This window comes from Pocillopora verrucosa, chromosome 13 (assembly GCF_036669915.1).
Source record: "Pocillopora verrucosa isolate sample1 chromosome 13, ASM3666991v2, whole genome shotgun sequence".
NCBI classification, from domain to species: Eukaryota; Metazoa; Cnidaria; class Anthozoa; order Scleractinia; family Pocilloporidae; genus Pocillopora; species Pocillopora verrucosa.
The window spans coordinates 16,387,627-16,400,490 of record NC_089324.1 but is presented as its reverse complement, the minus strand read 5'-3'; the positions used below and the strand labels follow the sequence as shown (position 1 = coordinate 16,400,490).

Sequence of the window (12,864 nt, the reverse complement as noted above, 5' to 3'; positions counted from 1 at the left end):
AGAAAAGAGAATTTGTTATCAATTCTGGGAATACGAGCAGGAATAATGCTGAACTAAAGCTATTTGAAGGCTGACCAATTTAGGACAAAAAGATCTTCACATGAATGCGCTCGAAAGCACAAAATCTCCTTTAAAGAATAAGGCAGGGCAATTAGCCTTTGTAGATTTGCAATAAATGGCTCGAACCCAACAGACAATACATCCTCTCTAATACTTATTTAGTTGCCACTCACTCACTGACACAAAAGAAGTATGAAAGCGGACAGAACAGTCATTAAAAAAGCAGATCCGTCCGAAATGGGAAGAAATTGTTTAAAATAGGACACACCCGTCCCAAATCGGATAGACCCGTCCGAAAATGGACCGAATCACCCAAACTCTGACGGAAACGTCCGAAATCCTGCAAAACATTTTGAAAATCAGTCGGAGCCTTCCGAAATCGGCCAAGACCTTCTTAAGTCTCTAAACTGCGTCAATACATTTTGTAAACAATGCACAATACGACCATTACTTTCCAAAAAGAATGAAAAAGTTGTCTTTATTTTTCTTAATCAAAAGTAATTACAATTGTAAACAGATCTGCAAAATGTTTGTCTACGTTTTTTTTGTTTCAATACCTATACTGTATGCGTCAATGGAAAATACATTTAAACTTTTTATCTCAAAGCAAAGTCTACATCACGCTCGATTCCTACAAACTTGAGGGCATCCGTAGCACTGTACCTGAAATATAATTTAAAAAAAAAACAATGAAAAACAAGTAACTTAAAAAATCAGAGGTAGAGAGACAAAAATAAAAGCTGAGTAGCTCGCTTGTCTCCTGAAAGAGTGGGCCATGATCGAGTCCCTAGTATTGGGTTCTTCGGCAATCTACTCTATCCTTTCTGTGCATTTCTCCATCAAGGACTAACATCAAGGTCACTGCTCTTTAAAATCATCGCCACTTTTTAAGTTTTTCTTTTTTGAGGGAGGAGGGGGAAGGGGGAAGGGGGGGAGGGCTGGTGGGGATATTGTCATCTGATTGGTTGCAAGCGGTCAGTGGAATAAGTGCGTCGATCCTGAGAAAGCTGGCAAGTACTTAGGAAACCTACGGTGAATTAGGATCCCCATCCCTCCAGAAGGAGCAACAATATTATTGGGACATCCAAGTTGTTTTAACTGAGTACCATGAATTAAAAAAGAGGGTAAGTTTTGAGCTAAGTCATGAAAGAAAGAAATATGTTATGACATATTCATTTAGTCACGGAAAAAAAAGCAATGAAAAACAAGTGGGACAAAAAAAGAAAAACTGACTCCCCCTAAAAGAATCAAACACCAAAACTTCCCATTCTGCGTTCTGATGCTCCACCACTGAGCTACAGAGAACACTACGGTGTAGCTTGCTCCCAGGCCCTCATTATTAGCGCTGCAAGACGCGCGTTCATCCACCCGCGGGAAGAATCAAGACGAGTCGGAGAGAGGTTTGGTGGGGGTTGGGCTCTAATGCTCAAGGCCTCGTACTTTCCCGCGGCGAAGAAAAGAAACGGTGGTGTTGACGCGCAACACCAGTTAAGGATGATAAGCAAAGCCCTTGCTATGTTTCCACGTGACAAACGCCCTGTATATTGCTAGGATCAACAATGACGACACTTTAAGCTTGTGAAAAAGCGATCGATCTTTCCTCTGGAGACAAAGATGCTTACTTATGAAGAAGAAATAGCTTTTCTTTCTTTACCTGTAGTCAAAGAATAGTTCCTCTCCAGCTTCGATGTCACGTTTGGCAAATATTCCAATCCGATGGTCCCCGTTCACCATCATCACTGAAATGGAACAAAGTGCTGTGTTTTCAGTTTGTTTCTTGCTTGCAACAAACGTTTACTAAGACAAAGTTAATAAGTAATTCATATCCAACCCTCTGACCCCTAGCTACGAGTGACTAGCATCTAATTTCCCCATACAACACGCGAATAAAGATACTGATCACCAACGAAAGAAGCTCTTGATTGTTAAATAAATTCTCCTTGTCGGCACCTTAAGAAATGTATGGAGAACAGTAGGGAGAAAATACATACTGATGCTAGGGTGTACAAGGTTAACGCTCTGTTAAAAGCAAAGGAGCGAGACTAAGTTTACAATGCGCACTGCACAATTTTACCGAATTTTTAAATTAAAATTTTTTTGATGTTGTCAGTAACTTATAAGACAAAGCTTAAAAGTCTTCCGTAAGGTTTTAATGAAATTATCATAAAGTGATTGGATGTGGACTGGACTTCGGGACACCATTGGATTCAACATGGACCACAGTGTTTTCTTTCACATTTAACTGCAATTGTACCTGAGAAACATTCAAAAGATAGAAGCAAAGATAACTTTAAGAAAGGTCCAACGATCTCTCACCTTTGGCGTAACAGTTTGGACTGATGGAATGGTTAGCGAACCTAATTTTGTTTCCTTTGCGAGTAGCGTCAACAACAAAGTCTGAAAATTAAGCAAATCCAACACAATTAACAAGAGAAATGCTACACAACTGACACGAGGATGGGAGAAAAAAAACTCCAAGTCTCTCGTGAGGATTCAAACCCCAACAATGACATTAACATCGCCCAAAATGGCGATTTGGTTCTAGATCAAAATTAAATGAAATGTTAGGATCCTCTTTCCCTACCATTGTTCAGATTGAAGAGAAAACTGCACATGTACTTGTCGTAAACTTTTCCTCTGCGGTCGGCCTCGTCCTGAGAGATGATCTGACAGCAAAAGAAACGAAAGTAAAAACTTGTGAAGATTCACTTTCTATTGCAATTTGGAGAAAAAAAAGACACACATACTCATACTCAGTTTTCAGGTGTCTGAGCCTGCGATTTCAGCATAGCTGTTGCTAGGGGAAACGAGAGCCCGATGGCGAGCGGCCTGCTCGACAATCTTTCGATAACTCGAGCAATTTTATTGAGAGGTCTTTGAGCAAAGACCAAACGTTTTCTCGACTGAACAAAATAGTCCAGTAAAAAAAAATAACCAATAGCTTGAGTTACCTCTCTTAGTTCCCAAAAAAACAAAGTAAATATCAAGGCGCTTTAAAAGTTTTACAGAATCATTCTCCTTCTTAGTCTCGCAGGCAGACAACGAATGAAGTGACTGCTATGTGTGCATTAAAAATAAGAAAGAAAAATTTTCCTACCTCTCCACAGTACTCGCCAATGAATTCGTTCTTTTTGCAAGGCTCCTTGATGTAAATTCCCCAACCAGCCACGTCAGAGGGCGCAAGCAACAAATGCTGAAAAAGCCAAAGTGTACTTGTGTGTTAGCTTGGTACACTATACAATTGTTCAATTAACAAATTAAGTACAAACCTTTCTTTGACCACGTTGTAGGCCGACATTTCTACAGGAAATGTTAGTGGCTACATCAAAGCTATCTATAGAGGGAAATTCAACAACATTTACTTTTTGTCCACAACAAACAACGTCATAAAAGTAAGAAGCCAAAACCATCTTACCTATCCTTAGTCATCTTCATTCCTTCTCAGTTTCTCTTTATCTCTTTTGTCTTATTCTTAACAAGCTTATAGTTTGTAAACCCCTACGAGTTGAAGGTTTCTTTTTACACCGTAAAAACTGCCTTCCCGAACAATTTCCAGTTTCAGTTAACAAACTGGACGATAACACGACGATCAGAGGGCTTTTCTCTTTACTTACCAGCACCACAAGTCCCACAAAGGTCTGGGTCACACTCTCTGACGGCTAAGAAGCATGGGCACTGCTTGGTGTTGCACTGAGCTTTGCAGCGACAGCCAGGGAACCGGTTTTGACCTAACGGCGGGGAAAGGACAGTCGACCTCATTGCACTAATGTCTTAGCACCAGTTCAAAACATTATTTATAGTGAAAGTTATGGGGCAACTGCCGGTCTTTAACGAGGAAATAACGTACTGAAGTAATATTAAACAATACCTTTTAATCTGATTTCAGGGGAGATTCTAGTAATCTGGAATTGCTTCGGTTTTGCTTGGCAACCCAACTCTACATTCTCAGCTTATCAAATGCAAAACCAGTAGCGTTTTCCCCGCGCTCTCTTGGGGTTACGTGCATATGATTCGCATTCTAATTGGTCGTTTACATCACTAACAGCTGTTCTGATTGGCTGTTTGAGCACGTTTTTATTGAGTGTCGTAAAACTAAAACCAAAATGATCACGCTGGCCAATCAAAAAAAAACCAAATAGTCACACAGCAAATGAGGGCGCAAAGAGAAAACAAGCAAAAAATTGGAAGCGCGGTTGGTTATAATTTGGCATCTGATTGGTCGAGGAAGTGCCCAAACTGCCCAAAGCGCGGGAAAACGCGGGCGACCAAGTCGTGATCGGTCGCGTCTGATTGGTTGAGAGGATGGCGCGAGTTTTCCGGACCAGTCACGTAGTGAACTGTAGCAAAACCATGAAGCCCAGATTACTTTTCAAATTCAGTAACTCTTTAGAATAGAATAGACTAGACTTACAATCGGTGCTGCATTGACAGAACTTTTCGCAAAAGTTTTGAGTTGCAACACAGATGCACGACTGATCACATGTCTGTCCAGGATGGTCACAAGGAATGTAGTTGTACACATGAGTAGAGGTGCTGTCTAAAACGATACAAACACAAGGAAAAAAAGACGCTTTCAATTAGTATGGCGAAAATAGATGATTTACTTCAACGAGCTCCTGAGCTAAATTTAGGCAACTCCATATCAGTATGGTATGTAGAGGAAGGAGAAATTTTGGAGGCAGATTAACGATTTTCAAGGATTTTGCGGGAAGACAAATTTTCGCTCGAGATCACTGAAATGTTTGACAGGAAAGAATTCTTAAAATTTTCTGTTCATGTAACACAGCTTAAGATGGAAACCTAATATTTCCCAATTTTCTGTTTTTCTCAAATGTTTCCTCACCTTTCTTTAGCTGAATCTTTCTACAATGAAGAGACCACATCCTGCAAAACATAGAAACGAAATAAACATTCCAACAATAAAGAACCATAAATCACGCTTGGTAGAGACACGCAAGGACAAAATAGATGGCAGCTGGACGTTATCCCCTACGTCGATAACAAAATTTAAACCTTAAACTCCCCATGTGTGACCAAGACAGAAGTTCTCATTACAATATTGATACAATACCAAGGAGACATGCGATAAGAAAAAAAAAATTTCAATTAGGGGATTATTAGTTGATCCAATGCCAAATTCTCCAAACTAACATCATGAGAATTACCGTACTTACTCGAATAAGCGCCCACGCGCTAATAAGCGCCCACGCTCTAATAGGCGTCCTCTCCCGTATATGCGCTCATCCAAACCCACCAAAATGTCAAACAAGCGCCCACCTCGACGAAGCGTCTCCCCCGTCTTCCCTCATTTTCTTAAATAGTAGGGATACACGAAAAAACTGTTTCTATTGCCACTTTGCTTAATAACTTTTTGAGCTTCAACAGTAGCGGAAAGAGTATAAGAGAATAATAAGCGCCCTCCTTTCCGCCGAAATTTTAAATCAGCGCCCGAGCGCTGATTCGAGATGATACGGTATTGCATGGCAAACAGTAACGAGTGAAAGGGTTAACATATATTTTGTATAGAAGCAGACCTGTGTTTCCTTTTCTTCTTCCTTGGTGGAGTATCCTGATCATCTGCTGTCGGTAACGGTTCATGTGACTCTTGCAATGCTCTCAGGTACACCTGTAAAATGAGACACAATATTCGTTGGGCCAAAGTCACTGACCTCCAAAAAATTAGTCGTTTTCGCGTCTAAAACTTTCCGCCCGATTTGGCTTCCTCGATCGAGCTTGTCGTGACAACAGGCTCGTTCGAAATTAAGTCACGAAAAAGCGCGAAGTTTGAACCAACTTTGCGCCAGCATCGCCTTTATAACGGAAACGTCGAGCAACGACGACAAGAAGCTCGACGATTTGTCGTATTATCCGATACTGACGTAAAGAAATACGACGATGCCTCCGGTGCTGCCCAACAGTGGCCAGCATCGTTGACTGAAAAATCGAGCAAAAAACGATGGACAGCACGACATTTTGTTATGCCACCGATGCTGGGCCGAAGAGTTACGACAATAACGCGACGTTTGATTAGCGGGCCTTTTTCGGGAAAGACCTAGTGTAAATTCTACGCTCCTCACCTCTTTGCAAGTTTTCGTTCGAATTAAATTTGCAATACTGCAATAGTTGTTACAGTAGATTGGCCTCAAAACGCGAAACAACGAGGCCTCCGCTCCTGTCCATTCAGTAGTTGTAAGCAAAAGATCTGTGTTACTTCCTTCAGTCTTTTAAAAACAAAATAATAGAAATTAAGTGCGGCAAAAACAAAGCAATCCCGGATTACTTGATACACTAGATTAAAAATTTCTCCATATCACATCTTTTACTGGGTATAGGAATTTTTAATTTAATAAGTCGCAAACTCTAAAAAAAAAGTTAACCATGTCTTCAACCAACCAGTATAAACCCATTTGTTAAAATTTTCTGAAAAAATTTAGAAAAATTCTTTACCGCTGTTTTCTCTGGACTGGGAAATCCTGAACCTTTAGAGTTTACTTTTCCACCTTTGCTGTCTTTGCTGCTGGTTCTACTTCTTCGCCTCGTGCTGATTGACTCTGATGACTTGCTGTCTTCTTCTCCTTCGTGTGCGTTCTGTTACAACGAGTAAAGCGACTATCAAAAGTATTTCGAGTATTTTTTCGATGGAGAGGCGTAAAACCAAAACCAAAGTACATGTAATTACATTGACCAATCGAAAGAAAGGAAAATGCCTTGAAGAACCAATGACAACTCAAAGTAAAAACAAGTGAACGGCCCAAAGCGCGGGAAAACGCGGGTGACCAAGTCGTGACAGGCGTTAGCTTTGCATCCGATTGGTTAAGAGAATGGCACGAGTTTTTTTGTGACAGGTGTTAGCTTTGCATCTGATTGGTTAAGAGAATGGCACGAGTTTTTTTGGACCAATCACAGAGCGAAGTAAAGAAAAACAATGGCAGTCTCGGATTACTTTCGACACCTCTAGTTGTGAACGTACCTTAACATGCGTATAGCACTCAGCTCCACATGGGTTTGTTTCTTGTAGATCAACAGGGCTCTGTGCACAAGACAAATATTGTCAAATTCTGAGACAATTTTTTCAAATTTTTATGGATCAAATTAAGAGCCTGGTTATAGCCCAATTTCTTGCAAATGCGAGCAATGTTAAGCCCTGTCCATACAAGAAAAAATTTTAAAACAGAAAAGCAATCCTTAAATTTATCTGGTGCAGTGTATGGACACAGCAACAGCACAACCTTAAAAAAAATCTGTACCTTTCGCTTGATCTGTGTAGGAAGTGTTCTCCACCCTAGATTAACAAAAATGCAGCAATTACCAGTAAATAAAAAGTTTTTCATCAAAGTTACAAAAATGACATAGCCAATTAGATAATGAGATCATTCATGAGAGGAAAGTCCTCAAAAGCAAATATTTTTTTTATGATAGAGACTCATGTTTCAATAATGTGAGTGAAAGTAATTATCAGTCACTTGACTTAAATGATGAATTCCATCCAGAGTGATGAATACTGACCACCATCACTGAGAACAATGGTTTAAGCCACTTAATGCGAATATAAAACAATTTTATATTCATGCTTTACACACCTATCTCCCTTGAAAATAATACCTTCTTATTGACTGAGTGCAAGGGCCATAGTAGGGATATTGGCCCAAGGTTGTGGCAGTGTGGACCAAGCACAGCAAGGTTTGTACAAAAACGACCTGGGGCAAATATTCCCCAGTATGGCTGGAGCAAGCAAAGTTAGTTAGTAGTTTATTAAATGCACATGGACCAAACTTCTTTATTTTGAATTTGTGGCTTTTCCGATCAAAAATACATGGCTGCCAGTGATGACGTTTCAGTAGAAACAATCCGTATGGCAGAATCTGGACCAAGTAAGAATGAACCATCTCTGGAATGGTCCAATTTACCTCAGGACTGTCTTGCCATATAATAACAACTATTACTGCAATGAAGATCAGCTCTGCTTACCGTGCATAAAGCAATCATACTTGTAACATCTTCTGCAGAACAGCATGTGAAAAGAGTGCAGACTTTGTTCTCTTGAAACAGATTGTGCCATGGGACTAAAAAAGAGGGAAAAAATAAAACCACTCATCTGAAGTAAAATTTGTATGCGACATGTCAAGAATTAGCCAATATAAAAAGCTCAACACTTTAACCACCAGAAGTAATTAACATGTAACTTCTCCCCAAAATATCCATAAATTATCCAGCCAACAGGTAATGAGATTAATCAAACTTATCAGGTTAAAGTTTTTATCTTGATCTAACACTACATTCTCATAACTAATTTATAAGGAAATGTGCAAAAATCAGATCCTGGAAGTTAAAGAGTTTACAGTGTAGATCATACAAAATAATTGCCATGACAAAGGATTTTTCTACCAAGGAATATAACATTAAATTTCAACCACATGACACACTTCAGACACACTGTTTTTTCATTCGCTGATCTTACATAAAGTGTTAGTTGATTGCTTTCCTAACCTGTCGATATTTGGAGTACATTCTGGTGGTAATTCCCCATTCTTATGATCCAGCACATTCTTGTATCTGTAGAAAAATAGCAGAAACAAGTCCAGTACAAAAAACTCAAGTACAAAAGCAAGCCAGAAAGGGTAGCCTAATGTTAGTGCATTTGGACTCCCAAAAGCTCCACCAAAGAGTATATATGGGTAGCAGCAAATTTTCAGGGAAGACCAATGAAAAGCTGAGGGGCAACCTTACAATGGACTGGCATCTCATTCAGGGACATACCAATTCAAGCCAAGGACACCAGGACAAGCTCTGGCTGGATCGGGCGCTTGGCTTGAGTTCAGAGTTGACCTTATTAAGCCAAGGAGCTCATTTTACTGGAACTGACCCTTGTTTAAGGAATATGACAGGACTACCATATTTTTGCAACCTCCATGGATGGGATGCCAGTCCATATTAGGGTTAACCCTTTAACTTCCTTGAGTGACCAAGACAGAATTTCTCCTTACAATATCAACACAATATCAACCAGATAAGTGATGAGAATAAAGAAAAATGCCAATTTGGGAATAATTAGTTGATCCAATACTGAATTCATGGAACTAACATAATAAGAATTGTATGGTTGACAGAAGGGAGAATTACAAATTTGATCTGGGAGTTAAAGGGTTTAGGAGAGGCACTGCAAGGGTGAAGTGTCTTTCCCAAGAACACACCATGCGGACACAGCCAGGCTCCACATTATTTTTCTGCTCATTGTCTGAGTCAATTATTTTGCCTGAAAATACAACAAAATGGCCCTTGCCAGAGCTTGAAACCCAGAAAGATAAAAAAATTTAAACCAAAATATGATGTTTACCTTCGGAAAACTTCTGCACCAGTTAAACCTTTATCAGGAAACAGAGATGCTATGGCATCAAATAGTTCATCGTGGGTCTCCCCTGTCTCTTCTGGTGGTTTTTCTTCATCTTTTGGTAAACAATCATCCTCTGTAAAATAAAGAGAATTCTTTGTTAAAAAAATAACTACCATAACAATGCCCAACACTGGTAATGGTCTATACGATAGTAAAATGCAATTTGCAGGAGGTTGGCAGTTATCAACACCAATTTACAACTGAACAATAATTTTTTTTTCAGAGACATGAGGAGAAAGATAAATTTCAAGTGCTCCCAGCAAGAATGGAACCTGTGGCTGAACAAAATACCATTTCACAAGCTCTTTTACCATGCTTTGGAAAAATATAGGTGGTTCAACCATAAAACCAGTTTCATTTGACGAACAGCATGCATACTGCTAGAATTGAAATGCTATGTGATGTTTTTTTTTTGCATTGTGATGGGGATGAACATGACAAATACTTAAAAGTTAACCCTTTACACCCAAACATCAGTATCCAAATTCTCTATACTCTTCTCTACATATTTCTTTTAGTGCTGACAAGGAGAATTTGTTAATAATCAAAGCATCTTAGGTTGGTGATCATTTCCCTTATTCTCATGACCTTAATAAACAATTCAGCTGTATTAATGTGAGGAGAAATCAGATGCTGATCACTTTAAGGGTTTATAGGGGTATGTTGCCTCAAACTGAACACAAATATTCACAGTGTGCACCAATGGAATCAACTGTCTTTAATTGATTAAAAGGTTGTGTGGGATACACAACCTTCTGATTTTAACCTTTTCAGCTTGTATTCTTACCAGTATGATTTACTGTAGGTAATTAACCCTTTAACTCCCATGAGTGACCGAGATAGAATTTCTCCTAATAATATCAATACAATATCAAGCAGACAAGTGATGAGAATAAAGAAAATATCAATAAGGGGATTATAAGTCAATCCAATACCAAATTCTCTAAACTAACATCACAAGAACTGTATGGCAGACAGTAAGGAGACTTACTAACCTGTAACTTCAGTTGTTTCCTTCTCCTCATCTTTTTTTGTTTCACTTTCTGCATTCTCCTTAGCAGAATTCTTGTGTTTTTTCAACGCTTCAACCAGCTGTAGAAGTAGATCATCTGTGAGGGCTGCTTCATCAAACACTGCACAAAATAAAAAGGCAACATTCTTGTGAAAGAAAAGTCAGTCCTTTTTGAGCCAATTGAAATGTCAGAGAGTTAAAAACAAAAAATGAAATCTAGGAAGAAGTGTTCTTTACCATGTTCTGGAGTGTTGTGAACTCTCCCCTCATAGTTTTTGATGAGCTCCTCAATAAATGATCCATCCTGGTCTAAAACTTCTTCACCCATGTATGGAATATTGTGCAAGACTGTCTCATCTTCCACCTGGTAAGATGCAAATGGCATTCAATGCAGGAAAATGAATTCTGGTTTCCTTGTCAAATACCATCAGAATTTTATCAACAAAACCCCTTTTCTCTGATCACACTGTAAGTTATAAAAGGAATGGAAAAAACTTGATCCATAACTTACAGAATGTATCTTGAGCTTGGTTGGTAAGAAATATTTATTATACAAGTATCTCTTGCTCAGAGTGTGTGTTATGATTGTTCAATTAAGCTGGCTGCATTTCAGAGTGTGGCTCCCAAAAAGTTTATTCAAAAGTTTGTTCAAATTGAAATCTATTCGAACCCAGAGATTTAAGAAATATCTCACTAACGTCATTTTCTTGGTCTGTGCAATAAGTTACAGAATATTGTATTTCAACTCAGATTTATGGTTCTCACACTTGAGCCATAAATGTGAGTCGACAAAACTCTTTCCATAACTTACACTACAGACCTTGAACTCAGAAAGATTTATTCACCTACCATATAGTTTTGCTGCAGAGGAGACCAGGTAAAGAACTGTGGAAGAGACTGCACAGTATACAGGGTCCTTAAAACTGTATGTTGAGTACCATGTCCAAATCCACAGTAAACAGAACTCTGGTAAAAAAAAAACACCAGAGCACAAATTTGAAGTGAAATTACACCCCCGCAAGTGATCATAATGGAATTTCTCCTAAAAATATCAACAGGACAAGTGACAAGAATAGAAAAATATTGATTAGAGACTTATAAGTTGATCCAATACTAAATTCTTTGAACTGACATCATAAGAACTGTATAAGAGACAGTAAGGAGAATTACTAATGAGATCTTGGGAGTCAAAGGGATAAATAAACAGCTACAGAATTTTCCTCCAATTTTTACTGGTATTATGCTCACAATACTTTCTTTCACAGTTAAACTGAAAGTACTGAAATTCTTCATACCTTTCTTGTGGAGGGAAGCTGTTCAGCAGGTGATATATATGGAACCATTTGCTGCTTTTCACCCTTTTGTAGCTCTCTTCTCCTCACCAACTGCTCTCTGATGCTTTGTTGATTGTCTCTAAAACAGGTCTGAAAGATAGCAGATTAAAAAAAATCAAGTTAAATATTTATTGATTAAGAAATAACATATGACTGACTCACAAGTTGTAAATTCACTGTCCTTCAATCCTCTAACTCACACAAGTGATTAACAAGCAACTTCTCCCTACAACATCTATACTGTATCCAGTGAACAGGCAATAAGAATACTAAAACTTATCGGTTAGTTGTTATCTGGATCTAACAACCAAATTCTGGTAGCTATTTACAAGGAAATGTGTAGCAGCTAGTGGAGAGAACTATAAATCAGACCATGAGAGTTATAGGGTTCCAATAATTTCGACCTCCACGGTACGCTATTATCACATGACCGCATCAAAATGAAACAAACAGCTTGCTTGACAATGAGAAATTGTTATTTAAAAATAAAGAAAAATTTAAACGCATACAAACTGCAGGTGAGAACATTAACTTTAACATAAAAAAATCATAAGAGAGCGCAGTCCTTTCTCAAAGAGATTAAAATACCCGTAGCTAAAGGTTGATTTCACCTTGTTTCAGTGGAAGAAATCTGTTTCATTGAAAACTCACTCTTTTGCTACAATAATTATATCAAAAAATATTGGTTAAATAGATCAGAAACAAATGCCAACTCCCAATTAATTGTTACAGAGGTAATAGTGAATTTTCATGTTACTAAAAGTAAAGATAAGCTTGTTGCATGCGACAACAACGATGCACATGTCTTAATGTTGTCTGTGGGAGATCAAGTGTAACTTCCGAGTACCTTCACCGCTTCGACTTTCTCTGATTGCTTGGATTGCCTTAATTTTAGGTATTCCAGCCGGGCAGTTCGTTTTAGGTCACTTTCCATGCTGCAATCCCTCACTTCTGTCATGATAACTCGACAGGATAGCTTTCTGGATAATAAATACGGCGGGAACACGCGTTTTCAAACAATACTGAATGATTATCAAAACTCGGCAATTTTCGTAGCTTTTCGGTTG

General features: G+C 38.6%; 1 protein-coding gene across 1 annotated transcript; it reads right to left on the bottom strand.

Moving 5' to 3' along the window:
* Positions 1–540: 540 nt before the first annotated feature.
* Positions 541–12,824, bottom strand: LOC131794753 (histone-lysine N-methyltransferase EZH2). Its single transcript, XM_059112306.2, has 22 exons — positions 12,645–12,824; positions 11,759–11,887; positions 11,313–11,429; positions 10,701–10,827; positions 10,447–10,584; positions 9,395–9,524; positions 8,548–8,613; positions 8,029–8,123; positions 7,308–7,342; positions 7,031–7,090; positions 6,508–6,648; positions 6,138–6,281; positions 5,595–5,686; positions 4,904–4,944; positions 4,472–4,597; positions 3,675–3,788; positions 3,330–3,394; positions 3,158–3,253; positions 2,645–2,726; positions 2,377–2,457; positions 1,715–1,799; positions 541–723 (listed from the first exon to the last, which is right to left on the bottom strand). The coding sequence occupies exons 1-22, from the start codon at positions 12,753–12,755 to the stop codon at positions 657–659; spliced, it is 2,142 nt and encodes a 713-aa protein (XP_058968289.2). The 5' UTR covers positions 12,756–12,824; the 3' UTR covers positions 541–656.
* Between the last annotated feature and the right edge of the window lie 40 nt (positions 12,825–12,864).